General features: G+C 47.5%; 1 protein-coding gene and 1 pseudogene across 2 annotated transcripts in view; both read right to left on the bottom strand.

Annotated features, from left to right (window-relative positions):
- Positions 1–18,127, bottom strand: part of MAU2 (MAU2 sister chromatid cohesion factor) — a 34,394-nt gene that overhangs the window by 11,808 nt on the left and 4,459 nt on the right. For both annotated transcript variants that reach the window (XM_040241262.1, XM_040241263.1), the window contains exons 2-9: positions 5,551–5,568; positions 5,117–5,182; positions 4,299–4,394; positions 3,264–3,358; positions 1,665–1,692; positions 1,149–1,304; positions 645–791; positions 467–557 (exon numbers count right to left, since the gene is read on the bottom strand). In XM_040241262.1, coding sequence (XP_040097196.1) covers positions 467–557; positions 645–791; positions 1,149–1,304; positions 1,665–1,692; positions 3,264–3,358; positions 4,299–4,394; positions 5,117–5,182; positions 5,551–5,568 — 697 coding nt within the window. The remainder of the gene's footprint in view (positions 1–466; positions 558–644; positions 792–1,148; positions 1,305–1,664; positions 1,693–3,263; positions 3,359–4,298; positions 4,395–5,116; positions 5,183–5,550; positions 5,569–18,127) is intronic.
- On the bottom strand, positions 10,050–10,165 carry LOC120864917 (annotated as a pseudogene).

The following is an 18,127-nucleotide window of genomic DNA, read 5'->3' as shown; positions in this document are numbered from 1 at the left end:
GCCAGGGACATGTGAGGCTCTGGGTTCCCACTAGTCAAAGGTCCTCGATTACCCAGGATGGACTAGTCAAGAATCCCAGAAGAACCTAGAACCCCCAGAGGATCTGCTGTCAGTCAAGGTCCAATCCAATCTTACCCTAAGCACAATCCACATCACAATGCTGATAAGTGACAGCAAAAGCAGCCACCGCCTTTTAGCTGGGCACTGCCGTCCCCGCAGGTTGCGGAGGAGTCCCACTAAGCCTCATGACTATCTGTGCAGTGAGGGCGATAGGACAGAGATGTTCCCAGTACTCACCCAACCTCCCTGGGGATCAAGGATCCCGTCCAGGCTCGGCATGGCTCTGCCTGAACCTGATCATCCGACTGGGGTGCAAGACCCATGGGGCGGGGACCCCTGCTGCAGGCCCAGCACTGGCAGTGATGGGCAGGCTACTCGACCTAGAGCCCCACAGGGCCTGACTTACTCTTGAGCTTCTCCAGCTGCATGAGGGCCTTGTCCGTGTACTTCTGCGCCTTCTCCAGGTAGCCAGCTTGCATGGAGTGCATCACGGTCACCTGGCGACAAGGTCAGATGGTGGTGGCCACTGAAGCCCTCTCCTCTCTCACTCGGGCCGCCAGGCTCCGGCCTCTGCAGGGACTCACCAGGTAGACAAGCACGCACATGTGCTCCTTGGGCAGCCAGTGGAAGAGGTCAGCAGGGTTGCTGGGTAGGATCTCGTCATCATGCAGTGTGGAGATGGTCTGGATGCACTGCTGCAGCTGCTTCAGGCACGGCTTCACGCTCTTTACCTGCAGTAGGCACACAGCACTGCACACCTGGCCGCCCATCTGCTCCTGTTAGGTGCCAACACCCTGAAAAGGCAGGCACCTACAGTGGCAGCCTGCCAGGTCCTGCTGGCCCTGCCCCATCCCAAGGCCCTACAGGCCATCTCCGCAGCTGTCAGCATCCTGTAAGAGTCTGCTCTGCTTCTATGCATCGAGTGAAGTGCTCAGCCCAACAGGCAAAGGTGGGTGTGGGTGGGGGAACCAAGGAAGTGTGGCCGGTGGGGAGGGACAGGAGGCAAGTGCAGAACTGATTTCTCAGTCAGAGGCCCATCCACCACCTGCCTGCTCCCCAGCAGCCAGCACATGGGAGGCAGTACACACCTGCCCAGCATCCAGGTAGTGGGTCACCTGGAGCACCAGGAAGAAGACACGCAGAGACTCTTTCTGGATGGGGTTCCCTTGCCAGTTCTCAACTATCTGTCCACAGAGGGTCAGCAGTGGGTGGACTTCCTGCAGCTTGCGCTCCATCAGCAGCAGCTGTGGGGAGAGGAGCAGGTGCTGGGGGCTCTCCTGGTGCACAGGGCTGCCGCCCACCTGCCCATGTGCAACTGCTGGCATCCCAAAGGGAGGGCGCAAAGCCAGGCTGGAACCCAAGTCCAAGCAGCTTCAACCGAGGCAGCTCCTCCGTCAGCACAAATCCCACAGCCTGGAATCGGAGCTTTGTCTCTGAATCCAGCTGGGGGGCGGGGGACAGGGTCTGCCTCTCATGGCTACCTGCCATGCCTGAGGGTCTGGGCATCTGATGGGCCATGACATGGCAAGCAGGCAAAGCCTTGGCAGACCCCGGGAACCCAAACTCATGTCCCCCACACCTTATCCTGCCCAGCCTCCACTTACCATGCCTTTGCTGAGCAGGAACAGTGCCCTGGAAAAGAGAGGGGGCGTCAGGTCTGGGAGGCCCAGGCAACCCCTAGGATGACTGCCACCTCAACATGCACAGGGACCCAACCCCTGGGGCAGTTAAATGGATGACAATGGACCCTGGCCAATAAGCATGCTCTATTTTGTTCTATTTTCCTTTAACTTTTTTCTTGTTTAGGGACTCATGAGGTTCAAAATTTCCGAAGGCAGAAACAGGTGCTCAAGAAAGCATGGAGTGAGGACTTCCCTGGTGGTCCAATGGCTGAGCCCGCTGCTTTTAGAAGCAGCTGAGGGGCTGCGGGCCTGCCAGTCCGTGCAGAGCCCTGATGGGCTGCTGCAGCTGACACCCCGTCAAGTGGGCATGGCTCAGGTGACGAGACTGAGGAGCACGGGCCCCAGTCGCCCAGTAAGAGATGTCTACACTCCCGGCCACCCATTATCCTTTGTTGTTACCTCACAGCATGGATACCCGAGGGTTTCCTATCTGACTGTTGAAGTCTAAGGTCTGGAACTTCACGTCAAGGTTCCCATATTATCACCTCACTAGGCCTCACATCTGAGATCAGAAGTTCTGTGTCAGGAGACCTGTAGGCGCCATGCCCTGGCGAAGCCCAGCCCGGTTACCTGCCCACAGTGGTACAGAGGCCTGTCTCGAGGACGCTTGTGAACATGTGCAGCGTGCAGCCATCCCCGTGGCCTGCAAGTAGTTGTCACCCCGAACCTAGTAACGGCTGCAGCATGAGGAGGACCAGACCGCGTGACAGCGCCCATCCCGGGGCAGGGTGGCTCAGGGATGAGAGTCTCGGGGAGCTGTGTGCACCCGTGTGAGCACTTACAAGTCCAGAACTTAAGAGAATAGACTTAGGAACTGTTCTGTCCCCACGACCCCACGGGAAAGCTTGGAGTCTGTGTTACAGAACTTTTCACAATCCCAACACACACACAACAGAGTAAGAGTGCTGCTCCAAGGGGCCTGGATCCTGCTACAAAGGATCCTTCTCTTCGGGGTAGAAAGAGGCTGGCGGCCCTCTAAGAGGGCGCGCGGTGAAGCACTGGTGGCCTCTGACCCCAACCCCGACCCCAGCACACTAGCCTCCAGGTAGTTTAAGCCGTTTCACGGACAATACGAGCCTATGTCCATTCTGTTACACAGATGTCCTCTTCCTCTGTCCCCTGTTGTACACCTGAACACTCCTGGGTATCTGAATGGGAACTGGCTGCCAACCATGCTGCCCATGGGATCTACAAGCACCACTCTCACCCCCCACCAGGAAGGGGATCACCCAGTACATCACACAGGCCCTTTTTATTTCAAGAGATGCTAGAAACACGCAAGTGCTCACAGTGCTGAGAATGCCAGCTGCCCCTTACCCTCACAGCCAGCTCAACAACTTCTCACTTCATGAATCGGTGGGGCAGAAGCATCTCCGGGCTGCCTGAATCTGCGTGTCTCTTACTATGAATAAGGGTGGTCATCATTTCACGCTGAGATGCCATTTCTACTTGCTGTTCAGGACCAAGATGACCAAACTTCCCCAAGTGGGCGGAGAAAGGGCCCAAGGAACGGGTGCCTACCGTGTGTACTCAGAGCCCACCACTCGGGCGTACTCGGCCCCCACACCCAGGAGGTCGCAGGCCGACACCAGGTCCTTCTCAAGTGTGTGCAGTTGCTGAGAAAAGGAGAAAAGAGCAATGACTCTCACTTCCAAACCACCAGACTTACCATATCTGACCTGCTACCTTGCAAGCAAGTTACACAAAACCTCCCCCCATCAGCAAAATTGCCTTAGTATCAGTTCTGAGCTAAACTAAGCATATTACCTCATCAACACTAATTGCTGTGGGTACAGAACTCCGCTTTGTCTACAGCTTAATGGTGCACAGAGCCAGCAGTAACACTAACGGGCACAGACCCCTGAGGGCTGTGCAAATATGTCTGTGCGCTTCGCAGGTTACCTTCAGGGGCCGGTCACTAGGGGAGCAGCCAGAGGAGCCTCAAACAAGAAGGGCCTCTTTCAGGGGTAAGGATCTGTGGGAGTTTCAAACGCAGGCTGAAAGGCAGGGACCCCTGTGGGGCCTCAGCTGAGAGCTTGGGCTCCGCTCACCGCACCCACCTACTCTGTGACCTGAGGCAAGTGACTCACTACCTCGCTTGCTTCCTTCTTTGACCAAAGGCACAAAAGCACATGGGAGGATTCAATGACGGCAGTGCACGTGTGGGGCAGGAGAGCGCCTGGAGAGACGGCAGCCGCTCAGGCTAGGTGAGCTCTCCTCAGAAGGGGACTCTCTGAGCCAAATTCTCTTGGCATTAAGAGGCTACCCCAGGGAGCAGGTGACACTGCAGCCCAGGCCCCACTGTGTGCACAGGCAGATGACAGGGCTTCATCACAGAGGGGAGGCAAGAAGTGGCTGGTGGGCAGGCTGTGTCAGGGTCAGAGGAGGCCAGGGGCTGGCCAGAGACAGGGCGGTATGGGCCGAGCCGGGATGGAGAGGCATCTCCAATGAGTCTACCTGGCCTGCAGGCTCCTCCACTGCAGCCAGGGAAGCCCAGCCCAGAAAGCCGCCCACCCAACCGGCGCCCGTGCATTTGGTCGGGCCCACAGTACGCACAGCGAGCTGGAAGAGCAGGCGGCAGTGCCAGTACGGGGTCTGCTGGGAGATCTGGATGGCTTTCCGCAGCAGCGGCTTTGCTGCGTCCACGGAATTCTGAAAGCAAACAGTCACATTTAAGGAGGAAAAAACAAGCTGGATTCCTTCTGCAGCAGCTGTGGACCCAGAAGGCCATTCCCAGACACACTTACCAAAGGATTTGCTTGATTTAAAAAGAAAAGATATTTTATTAGCCTCACTAGCTGGGAAGCTTTTCACACTGATCTTAAAATAATTCCCTATTCAACTAAACTGAAAGTAGCTTTAGTTCAAATTCCTGAACAGTCAAATTGATAACAATTACCATCTTTTCTGAACTGTAACCAGAGTGAGAGGCCAGGGGTGTGAAACAGGAGTCACTGCACAAAGTGGAGAAAGGCAACTTTCAGTTACACTTGAGATCAGAAACCAGCTTCAGCTACACTATGTGAACTCGTTCAGGAATCAATCATCTTTAGCCCAGGAACAGGGCTACTTTGCACAGTCCTCAGTAGAAAAAGACTCTGTTAGCCTTTGTCAGCAAGCAGTCATCCAAGGCTGCCCTGAACCACGTATTCAGTTCAGTTCAGCTGCTCAGTCATCTCCGACTCTTTGCGACCCCATGGACTGCAGCACGCCAGGCCTCCCTGTCCGTCACCAACTCCAGGTGTGGAAGACAGGAAAATAATGCAAAGTCTTAAAAGCCAGAAGAGAATCCATTCCTGTGACTCCCAATCCGCCCCTGCGCCTTCACTACAGGGAGAGGGGGTTTGCTTTCAGAAGCCTTTATATGTTCTTACCTCTTGACAGTATAACTCGGACAGAAGACTCGCTGCTTCAAACTTAACATCTTCAAACTGTGGGATCTAGTGATGTCTTGTTAAGGAAGTAGAGACACTACAAAATGGTCAGTTTAAAAGGGCCACACTTCAGCATTCTGACGCTGCAGAGGCTGGCTGGATGGGCACATCCCCGTCCGCTCTAAAACCCCAAGTTCACGTATTCCCCTAGTACTCCCTGAGCTTGCTGCTGGCTGGTGTGGAGCTAGACGCTAGGGCATGAAGAGGAGCAGAGCACCCAGGAAGAAGCTGCTGGTCTGAAGGGATGCTCCAGGGAATCTGCGGGGCAAAGCCCAAACCCAAAGTGTGCGCTATGAGCAGAATTCAAGTTTATGCCACGTGTTTTCATTTAGAAGCAGCTTTCCTTAAAGGGAATAGTACCAAGGAAAGGATACTTGCTGTGATATCAACCACTGAAAGAGAAAGAAAAAAAGAGTTAATTCTCAAACAGTTAAGCAGCTTTGCGTGTGCTTAACTGGGTCCACTTGGGGGTTCACACGGGTTGTCCTGTCACCAAAGGCTGCAGGTGTTCAGTTAAGTGGGAAGATGGCCTGCTCAGCTTGAGAAGTGGGCTTGCTTTCCCTCTAATCCAGCAACCGTGGTGTGTCTGGGGAAAGGGAACATATATGTGCTCCCCTACTGGTGGGCTTCCTGTCTTCCCAGGCTCTGGAGTCAGAACTGGAGCCCCCTCTCACTGGGGCAGCTAATCTTCAGAAGGGGAAGGAGCACAGAAAGGCCACCGCATGCTACTTACTGCGGCACACCCACAGCAAATCACGGCACGAGAAATCAATTTAATACAATTAGAGAGTAGGTCTGAGGGTTAGTCTTTCCTGGGGAAAAGACATATAAAAGATGCTTGGAAATGAGCAAAGTTAGCCTCAGAGGGGAGGGAGGAGCACTACAGAAGGACGGGGGGTGGGCAGCGATGATTCTGAGATCTGAGCTCACCACCCCTGCTCGTGCGCATGCTGGTACGTGGTTCAGACAACGACAAGGTCCCACGTGGGGATAACTGTGCCCTGGAGTTTCATGTTCCAGCAGGAAATGGTGCGGTCCCAGGGCAGTCCCCCACACCACCACCACGACCATACTCTCTCAGACCATCTGAAATACAAGCACACACCTGACGCAGCTCCTGCTGATCCGCTCATCCTGCAAACACTCTGAGCTTTAGCGGTTGCTGGAAGGATGCAGAGGGAGGAGGAGGAGGAGAAGAAAAAGGAGACAGAGGCTGAAGGCCCACAGATCTGTCGCCTGACAGGGAGAAAGGCTGGTGAAGCCAGAGGGGCAGCCTTGGGGCTAGAGATGTCTCTGGGGCTGAGTGAGTAGTGGCCAGGGAAGTCAAAGAGGCTGGGGATGACTTGGGAGCTGGTCTGGAGACCAGCCCCTGAAAGACACAGGTGGGCCAGGAGGGGGAGTTAACAGGAGCGGAGGAGAGGGACAGAGGAACGTAGAACATCAGAGAGTCACTGGGCTCCTGTCTGTCTCTGTCTCCCATTCTCTCTCTCTCTCTCTCTCTCTCACACACACGTATATAGAGCCCAGGCAAAAGGCACTCTGCAACCAGACCGAGTGTCCGCTCCCAAGGCAACAACGCCTGGAGGAGCTCAGGGTCCCCAGAGAGACATGGGCAGTGCCTGCTGCCATGAGTGTGGCCCCGGAGTGAGGCTCCTTGGCTGGAGGCCATCTACAGAGACAGTGAGGACAGGCTCAGCTCCAGCCACGTGTGTGATGTCACAAAGCTGGTAAACACAGAAGCAGGGGCTTGCATTCTACAGAAGCCACTCCTTCCCACTCAGCATTCAGCAAGAGATGCTCACTCTGAGGGCCACCAATTGGGAGGGACAACTGGAGGAAACTATGTGACTAAAAGATGGGTTAGGGACATGCTAAGACCTGGTCCAACCTTGAGATTCTGAAGTTCCATGACTCAATCTCCACATGTAAGACCTGTCTTGGGCAAGGCCTTCATGCTCAAGGGGAGCCCTTTAGAGAGAGTACACAGTGGATAAAAACACATACGGGAAGCATTTGCCTTTCACTTGGAGCTCCGCATGGCTTGTTCTGAACAACCCAGACGGATAGCCAAGGCGGAGTGGGTAAACCCACCACACACAGGAGTCTCCAAGTCAAATCTAGCCACACCTCAGGACCTGGCACAAAGCTGACTGCACCTGAGTGTCACTGGCCACCAACAGAGATGAAAAGGACAACAAGACGAGGTGAAACTCCTCCAGTGGACTGAAGAAGCCTTCTTTTTGAGTCTGTGGTCCAGGGATGCTCTCCTTACCACACAAGTTCAGTTCAGTTCAGTCATTCAGTCGTGTCCGACTCTTTGCAACCCCATGGACTGCAGCATGCCAGGCCTCCCTGTCCATCACCAACTCCCAGAGTTTACTCAAACTCATGTCCATTGAGTCGGTGATGCCATCCAGCCATCTCATCCTCTGTCAAACCCTTCTCCTCCTGCCCTCAATCTTTCCCAGCATCAGGGTCTTTTCAAAAGAGTCAACTCTTTACACGAGGTGGACAAAGAATTGGAGTTTCAGCCTCAGCATCAGTCCTTCCAACGAATATCGAGGACTGATTTCCTTTAGGATGGTCTGGTTGGATCTCCTTGCAGTCTAAATCTCTAGAGTCTTCTCCAACACCACAGTTCAAAAGCATCAATTCTTCGGTGCTCAGCTTTCTTTATAGTTCAACTCTTACATCCAAACATGACTACTGGAAAAACCATAGCTTTGACTAGATGGACCTTTGTTGGCAAAGTAATGTCTCTGCTTTTTAATATGCTGTCTAGGTTAATAGCTTTTCTTCCAAGGAGCAAGTGTCTTTTAATTTCATGGCTGTAGTCACCATCTACAGTGATTTTGGAGCCCCCAAATACAAGTCTCTCACTGTTTCCCCCTCTATTTGCCATGAAATGATCGGACTGGATGCCATGATCTTAGTTTTTTGAATGTTGAGTTTTAAGCCAACTTTTTCACTTTCCTCTTTTGCTTTCATCAAGAGGCTTTTTAGTTCTTCTTCACTTTCTGCCATAATGGTGGTGTCATCTGTGTATCTGAGATTATTGATATTTCTCCCAGCAATCTTTATTTCAGCTTGTGCTTCATCCAGCCTGGCATTTTGCATGATGTATTCTGCATGTAAGTTAAATAAGCAGGGTGACAATACACAGCCTTGACATACTCCTTTTCCCATTTGGAACCAGTATATTCCATATCCAGTTCTAATTGTTGCTTCTTGACCTGCATACAGATTTCTCAGGAGGCAGGTAAGGTGGTCTGGTATTCCCATCTCTTTAAGAATTTTCCACAATTTGTTGTGATCCACACAAATGCTTTAGCATAGTCAATAAAGCAAAAGTAGATGTCTTCCTGGAACTCTCTTGCCTTTTCAATGATCTAACGGATGTTGGCAAATTTGATCTCACCACACAAGGCATACTCCAAATCCAGAGGTGAGGAAAGCCCACAAGAAACTACATCCATGGTGGGCACACTGAGAACGGACACAGCCAGAAGCCACTATGCTCACTTCTCCAGCGTCTTGGCCTGTGCTGCCAGGCCCAGGCCTACATGCCCATCAACTGTCTTCTCATTTAGAGCTTTTGTGTGCTCAGCGTCTATTCAGTAGACACTCAGGCTGGACTCCACTGACAGCTCTCTTCTCCGAGCCGGATGTGACAGTGATCAGTTTCTGTCTCTGCCAGTTCTCTCTTTTCTGACCTAAGGGTTGGAGGAAGAGCACCACACCCCTCCGGGGCCTTGAGTGGCCACCAGGAGAGCCAGGAAGTAAGGCGTCCAAAGGCTTAAGACTCAAATCTTCTGGAAGGCCTTGTCTGTCAGCATAAGAGGATATCAGGAGTACTGTTCTAGGAGCCAGAGGATGAAGTTTGAGATGTGGACCCCCATGGGAGTCAGCAACACTCCAAGTCTTGGAGGAGATGGATCTTAGTGGTCCTTAGCATCCAATTCCCAGAGCCACAACCTGCCACTATCCTCCCATGCATGCGCTGTGGCCCTGTCCCCCACACACAGATGAGGGCCGCTAGGCAAAGCCCCATAATGTTCCTCCTTATGTGTCCCCAGTGCCAAAATAGGCTGGCACATGGGAGGGTCTCAGGAAACACTTGTTGCACACATGATGACTTTATCTAGCATCACCAGGAAATGAGGGTTTCCTTCTGTACAAAAAGCCACAGAATTGAGGCTTACACCTTATAAACACAAAATTTTAATTACTAAATGGCATCAAGACATCTCGGCCTCAAACATCACTGCTTCTTGCTCAGGCATCAGTGACACCTTGAGCTGTCCCCATGAGATGACCCATTCCTGATGTTATAGGACAGCTCCACGTCAAGGTGAACCAGTCAATTCCTAAGGCTCGTCAGTCAGCAGTCAATCAAATCACTCTGCTTTTGTGTCTTTTTAAACCTTGCAACATACATCCAGAATCAGAAACCTACAGACAAATATGTCCATCTCACAAACAAAAGTAGGTAGAATACCTTACCCCAGGTTGCTACCTCATCATATGTTTTACTTTGTAACATTAAAATATAGTTTTTATGTCTTCTCCCTTGTCATGGGAAAGCAGCCAAAGTTAAGAGCCAGGCAGCCTGCAGGCGTGAGGCAGAGAGGTGAATGATCCCACCAGAAGCCTCTCGGGTCACCTTAGGGTTCTCAGGGAAAGCAAGGGTCGCCACAGAGCCAGCATGCACCCTTAGGGGTGGAAGGGCTGGGATCAGCACACCTCTCATTCCTTAGAACATTCACTTGAGAGTTGAGAGTGGGTTTTCTGTTTGTTGTTTTCTTTTAAAATTTCTGAGCACCTAAGTTTATTAGAGGGGATTACACGTGCAAATTAACAGAATTTGGCCCCCCAAAATATGGAATGTTTCATGAATTTGTTTGTCATCCTTGCACAAGGGTCATGCTAATATTCTCTGCATCATTCTCATTTAGGAGCCAGCCTTGCCTCTCCGCGTACAACCATGGCTACAAGCAGCCCAGTCAGTGCTGTCATCAGCAAGCTGGAAGTGGTCTCGATCTTGTGCGTTTGGTGAGGATCCAAAGAGACAGCGCTCCAAGAAGCAAGAACACTGGGCCCGGCACGTGGAAGGCACCAACAATGCTATAATTCCTAGGCAGGAACAAGAAGCAGAGGCTACCAGAGAAGCAGGGGTCGAGCTGCTAGAATCATGAAGTGATGGTTCCTAAATACATTTCACAGTCTAAAGTCAGAGGAGACCCAGAGAATGCGCAGAAAAAATGGAAATGCAAACAGCAAGAGGCACAGATATTCTTCTGTGGAAATGCTTAACACCAAGTTATCCAAATGCAGCTTCTGCACCAGGTTCTGCTCCCTGACTGCTGTGGCATGGAATTTACCAGGACACGGTCATGACCCTCAAGCCGAGGTCCGCAGCCTTCAGGATCTCCGGCCTGATGGCCTGAGGCAGAGCTGATGAATAGTAAGACAAATGAGGAGCACAATGCGTGTGATGTGCTTGAAGCGTCCCCAAACCACCCCCTCTCCTACCCCAGTCCATGGAAAAACCGTCTTCCACGAGACTGGCTCCTGGTGCCGAAGGCTGAGGCCCGCTGTCCTAAAGGATGAAAGATTTGCTGCTGCTGTGCCTGATGATGAAAGGCCCAGAAGTGAGACCTTTAGGGCCTTCAGGGAAAAAAAGGAAGCTTTTAATCACTTGCCGGGAAGGTAGCTATAGACTCTCTGGCTAAACCTGGAAGCAGAATGAAGGAGTGTCTGACTGGCACAATTTGGAGCAGCTTTTTAAGTCAAACAACCACTAAAAAGTAGCCCCACTGAAAATACACAGAGAAACCAAACTGGCATTGACAGAGATACTGCAGTTAGAAAGGCACACCATCCAAAGGATGACTGCCTGGGTTACAGCAAACAGCAGAAACCCATTCCAGAGGAGAGGCATTTACTCCTCTGCAGCTTCCAAATCAGGAAAGTGTAAGGACAATGATGCATGTTCCACGTCAAGAGATAAAAAGTAATATAATAGACACACATCTAAATACAGAAATGTATATTCTCAATTCCACAGTGGAAACCCAAATGACTGAAGCAGAACTGTCTACAAATGGAACTGTCTACTTGAAAAACAGTGAATGTAAGACAAGAGAAGACTGAAAATTCACAGAGGAAGAGGTGTGCAGCAAGAGAAAAGATAAGAAGGCAAAAATGAAATGAAAAAGCACGAAATCTGACAGAATCTGCAGAAATGACTTCATAAATTACCTAAGAAAGAGATTTCTGGGTAAAGCAACATCACTTATAATCATGAACAATTTAGTTAAGTCCCAGGGGAGTCAGGAAGTCTGTCGATACATCCACATCACTGCCATATCATAATCAAAAAGGGAAGGCTCTCAGGTGAAGTGTCCTGTTGTGAACCCTAATAGTTACGGTCTGCTGAGCAGATCGAGGGACTGAGACAGCCAGCAGGTTATCCAAAGGCCTGTAGAAGCAGGTACCCCTGAGAAACCAATGGCTGCAATTTGGATAAAGTTGCAAAGGATAGAGTGAAACACCCTCCACACCTCGGAACTCTTAACGAATGAACTGAGGAAACATATGGGTGAGTTTATTACACCACATTCCTTCTGGAAAGCTTACAAACACCGTGGAGGAAACAAATAATAATTGAAACATATACACACACACACAAACAAGGTTAGTCTCTTATACGGAAAGCAAAAGATGATGAAAATAATAGATAAGAAAGATAAATGTGGTACCAAGTTTAGAGATCAATTAAAATTTTTACCTATAGTATACATATGATTCTTTACCTAGTAAAGAATGAAAAGAAAGAAAAAAAGTTGACAGCTCCCTGATTTGGAAAAAATGCACAATTAAAAAGAATGCAATGTGATACAAAGGGAGATCAGAAGCAACCACAGAGGGCCTCCCTGATGGCTCCTGTGAAGAATCTGCCTGCCAGAGCAGGAGACATGGGCTCGATCCTGGGTCGGGGACGATCCCATATGCCTCAGGCACAGAGAAGCCCCTTTGCTACAACTATTGAGCCCGTGCTCGAGAGCCTGGGAACCTCAACTACTGAGCCCACACACCCTAGAGCCTGTGCTCCGCAGAAAGAGAGGCCACAGCATGAGAAGCCCACACGCTGCAACAGAGAGTAGCTCCCACTCTCTGCAACTAGAAAAAAGGCCCACACAGCAATGGAGACCCAGCACAGCCAAAAATAAGTAAATAAAACTGTAAAAAAAAAAAACCCCACACACAGAAAGAGAACAGTACAGAGAATGGCATTTTACCTGAAACCTGGACAAGGTTTCAGCTGGGGATGCACCTGACAGAGAAAGGGATTTATTTCCAAGTATAACGACACTGAGCTACAGAAGTCACATTATGGCTCCGTGGAAGACCCTATAAGATTTAGGGTTCTATAAAATCAAGGGAAAACTCTCCACAAGGGTAAGAATTTAAATTACAGGTCCCAAAGCCAAGCAGCTACAAAGAAGCAATCTAAGGCATGGTTCCTTCCCCTCAATAGCACTGAGTGGGCAAAAATATGATAAGGATGATATATACAATAACTATGAACCACTGCTAGAAAACAGGCTGAATGGAAAGAAGCAAAACTGTCACTGTTTGCACATGACATGATACAATATACAGAAAATCCTAGAGATGCCATCAAAAAATATTAGAACTAATAAATGAATTCAGTAAAGTTGCAGGATACAAAATTAACATGCAGAAATATATTGTGTTCCCATACATTAAATAATGATCAGAAAAAGAAATTAAGAACACAATACCACTTACAGTTGTATCAAAAAGAATAAAATAGCTATGAATAAATCTAAACAAGGAAGTAAAAGACTTGCACGTTGAAAACTCTAAGACATTCAGTGAAAGAAACTGAAGACTACAGAAATGGATGGAAACTATACTGTGCTTGTGAATTGGGAGAACTGATATTGTTAAATGAGCGTACGACCCAAGTCAATCTACAGATTCAATGCAACCCCTCTCAAGCGGCATTTTTCACAGAACTACAACACATAATTCTAAAAACTGTATGGGGCCTTCTCCAGTGGCTCAGAGGTAAAGAATGTGCCTGCCAATGCAGGAGACAAAGGTTCAATCCTTGGTCCAGGAAGATCCCACATGCCTCAAAATAACTAAGCCTGTGTGCCACGACTATTGAACCTGTGTTCTAGAGCGTGGAAGCTGCAACTATTGAGTTTATATGCTGCAACTAGGGAAGCCTGCATGCCTTACAGTCTGCGCTCTGCAACGAGAGAAGCCACCGCAGTGAGGAACCCATGGACCACAGCTAGAGAAGAGCAGCCCCAACTCTCCACAGCTAGAGAAAAGCCCGAACAGCAGTGAAGATCCAGTTCAGCCAAAAGTAATTTTTTTTTTTAATTGTATGAAAACACAAAGGACCCTGAAGAGCCAAAGTAATCCTGAGAGAACAACACAGCTGGAGGCATCATGCACCATGATTTCAAATCATACCACAAACCTATAGTAAAAACCAGTATGGTATCCACACAAAAACAGATTCATAGGTCAATGAAAGAGAACAGACAAGCCGGAAATAAACCCACACTTACACAGCCAATTAATCTATGAGAAAAGAGGGAAGAATACAAATTGGCGAGAAAAGACAGTTACTTCTATACATGGTGTTAAGAAAACTAGACAGCCATAAGAAAAAGAATTAAACTGGACTACTTTCTCACTGTACATAAAAAAATAAACTCAAAATGAATGAAAGACTTAAATTTAAGACCTGAAACCATACAGTTCTAGAAGAAAACACAGGCAGTATACTCTCTGTTATGTTTCCTCAGGCAAGGGAAAAAGAAGGAAAAATAAACAAATGGGAGCCAGTTCAGTTGTTCAGTTGCGTCTAACTCTTTGCAACCCCATGGACTGCAGCATGCCAGGCTTCCCTATCCATTACCAACTCCCGGAGACTGCTCAAACTCATGTCCATCAAATCAGTGATGCCATCCAACCATCTCGTCTTCTGTCGTCCCCGTCTCCTCCTGCCTTCAATCTTTCCCAACATCAGGGTCTTTTCCAGTGACTCAGTTCTTTGTATCAGGTAGCCAAAGTATTGGAGCTTCAGCATCAGTCCTTCCAATGAATATTCAGGACTGATTTCCTTTAGGATTGACTGGTTGGATCTCCTTGCAGTCCAAGGGATTCTCAAGAGTCTTCTCCAACACCACAGGTCAAAAGCATCAATTCTTTGGCACTCAGCTTTCTTCATAGTCCAACTCTCACATCCATACATGAATATAGGAAAAACCATAGCTTTGACTAGATGGACCTTTGTTGGCAAAGTAATCTCTCTGCTTTTTAATATGCTGTTTAGGTTGGTCATAGCTTTTCTTCCAAGGAGCAAGCATCTTTTAATTTCACGGCTGTAGTTACCATCTGCAATCATTTTGGAACCCCCAAAAATAAAAGTCACTCACTGTTTCCACTGTTTCCCCGTCTATTTGCCATGAAATGATCGGACTGGATGCCATGATCTTAGTTTTTTGAATGTTGAGTTTTAAGCCAACTTTTTCACTTCTCTCTTTCGCTTTCATCAAGAGGCTCTTTAGTTCTTCTTTGCTTTCTGCCACAAGGGTGGTGTCATCTGTGTATCTGAGGTTATTGATATTTCTCCTGGCAATCTTGATTACAGCTTGTGCTTCATCCAGCCTGGCATTCTGCATGATGTACTCTGCATATAAGTTAAATAAGCAGGGTGACAATCTACAGCCTTGACATATTCCTTTCCCTATTTGGAACCAGTCTGTTGTTCCATATCCAGTTCTAACTGTTGCTTCTTGACCTGCATAGAGATTTCTCAGGAGGCAGGTCACGTGGTCTGGTATTCCCATCTCTTTAAGAATTTTTCCACAGTTTGTGGAACTATACCAAATGGGACTACACCAAACTAAAAAGCTATTTTTACACTGCAAAGGAAAAATATTAACAAAACAAAAAGGCACCTTACTGAATGGGAGAAGATACAGTTGTCCTCAGGGGATTGATTCCAGGAGTCCTGGAGGATATCAAAATCCATAGATCCTCAAGCCCTTATATATTTTTATTTTTTAAGTGAAGTATAGTTGATTTACAATGTTGTGCTAGTTTCTGGTACACATCAAAATGATTCAGCTTAACATATATCATTTTTTTCATATTCTTTTCCATCATGGCTTATTACAGGATATTGAATATAGCTCCCTATGCTATACAGTAGGGACTTGTTGGTTATCTATTTCATATATAGTACTTTGTATCTGATAATCCCAAACTCCTAATTTACCTTTTTCCTACCCCTATCCCTTCTTGGTAACTGTAACATTGTTTTCTGTGTCTGTGAGTCTGTTTCTATTTGAAAGAAGTTCATTTGTATCATATTTTAGTTCCCACATGTAAGTGATCTCACATATTTGTCTTTGCCTGACTTACTTCACTTAGTATGATATGATAATCTCTAGGTTTAGCCATATTGCTGCAAATGGTATGATTTCATTCTTTTTTATGGTTGACTGATATTCCATTATATATACATATACTACATCTTCTTCACCATTCATCTATCAATGGACATTTAGGATGCTTCCATGTCTTGGCTATTATAAACAGTGCTACTATGAACATTCTGGCACATGTATTTTTTTGAATGAGTTTTTATCTTTTCCGGATATATGCCCAAGAGTCGGACTTCTGGAGCATATGACAACTCAATTTTAAGGAACCTCCATACTGTTCCCCACAGTGGCTGCACCAATTTACATTCCCACCAACAATGTAGCAGGATTTCCTTTTCTCAACACATTCCCTAGCATTTATTATTCGTAGACTTAAAAAAAAATTATTCATAGATTTTTTTGATGATTGTCTTTCTGACTGATGCGAGGTGATACCTCACCGAAGTTTTGATTTGCATTTCTCTAATAACTAGTGATGTTGAGCAACTTCCCATGTGCCTAGAAGCCATCTGTATATCTTCTTTGGAGAAATGTCTAGATTCAAGCTCCTTATATGCAATGGCATATTCAGTTCAGTTCAGTCGCTCAGTCGTGTCCAACTCTTTGCGACCCCATGAATCACAGCACGCCAGGCCTCCCTGTCCATCACCAACTCCCGGAGTTTACTCACGTCCATTGAGTCAGTGATGCCATCCAGCCATCTCATCCTCTGTCGTCCCCTTTTCCTCCTGCCCCCAATCCCTCCCAGCATCAGAGTCTTTCCCAATGAGTCAACTCTTCGCATGAGGTGGCCAAAGTACTGGAGTTTCAGCTTTAGCATCATTCCCTCCAAAGAAATCCCAGGGCTGATCTCCTTCAGAATGGACTGGTTGGATCTCCTTGCAGTCCAAGGGACTCTCAAGAGTCCTCTCCAACACCACAGTCCAAAAGCATCAATTCTTCGGTGCTCAGCTTTCTTCACGGCCCAACTCTCACATCCACACATGACCACAGGAAAAACCATAGCCTTGACTAGACGGACATTTGTTGGCAAAGTAATGTCTCTGCTTTTCAATATGCTATCTAACTTGGTCATAACTTTTCTTCCAAGGAGTAAACGTCTTTTAATTTCATGGCTGCAGTCACCATCTGCAGTGATTTTGGAGCCCCAAAAAATAAAGTCTGACACTGTTTCCTTATCTATTCCCCATGAAGTGATGGGACCAGATGCCATGATCTTCGTTTTCTGAATGTTGAGCTTTAAGCCAACTTTTTCACTCTTTCACTTTCATCAAGAGGCTTTTTAGTTCCCCTTCACTTTCTGCCATAAGGGTGGTGTCATCTGCATATCTGAGATTATGGATATTTCTCCCGGCAATCTTGATTCCAGCTTGTGCTTGATCCAGCCCAGTGTTTCTCATGATGTACTCTGCACAGAAGTTAAACAAGCAGGGTGACAATATACAGCCTTGATGTACTCCTTTTCCTTTTTGGAACCAGTCTGTTGTTCCATGTCCAGTTCTAACTGTTGCTTTGGTTGGTGCAAAAGTAATGATATTTTTGCACTGCTGAAATTTGCCATTTGATATTGAAATATATTCTAAATAAATTTACTTATGTTATACATCATTTTAATGCACATTCTCGCCTTTTTTTTTTTTTTTTAAGGAAATTAATTATTTATTTGATATCTATTTTAAACTAAATGGTTGACCAAAAGCAATTTCAAGCAATTTTCTTATTTGAGTTCAAAATAGGTCATAAGGCAGTGGAGACAACTCGCAACATCAACAATGCATTTGGCCTAGGAGCTACTAATGAATGTACAGTGCAGTGGGGTTCAGGAAGTTTTGCAAAGGAGAAGAGAGCCTTAAAGATGAGAAGAGTAGTGGCCAGCCATCGGAAGTTGACAATGACAATTGAGAGCCATCATCAAAGCTGATCCTCTTACGCCTATACAAGAACTCAACGTCAACCATTCTGTGGTCATTTGGCATTTGAAGCAAACTGGAAGGGTGAAAAAGCTCAGTAAACGAGTGCCTCATGAGTTGACCAGAAATTTTAAAAAATCTCATTTTGAAGGGTCGTCTTCTCTTTATGCAACAACAGACCATTTCTCAATCGGATTATGACATGCGATGAAAAGTGGATTGTATACGACAACCAGCAATGACAAGCTCAGTGGCTAGACTGAGAAAAAGTACTTCCCAAAGCCAAACTGGCACCAAAAAAAGGTCATGGGCACTGTTTTGGTGGTCTGCTGCCCGTCTGATCCACCACAGCTTCATGGATCCCACCGAAACCATTACATCTCTGAGAAGTATGCTCAGCAAATCGATGAGATGCACTGAAAACTGCAGCTGGCATTGGTCAACAGAAAGGGCTTCTCTTAGAAAAAGACAGGTCAACAGAAATTCTCCATGACAACACCCAACTGCATGTTGCACAACCAATGCTTCAAAAGTTCAACAAT

Source organism: Oryx dammah, unplaced genomic scaffold, assembly GCF_014754425.2.
Source record: "Oryx dammah isolate SB20612 unplaced genomic scaffold, SCBI_Odam_1.1 HiC_scaffold_5, whole genome shotgun sequence".
In the NCBI taxonomy this organism is placed as follows: Eukaryota; Metazoa; Chordata; class Mammalia; order Artiodactyla; family Bovidae; genus Oryx; species Oryx dammah.
Note: the sequence above shows the minus strand (reverse complement) of the source record. Positions and strands in the feature narration are given on the sequence as shown.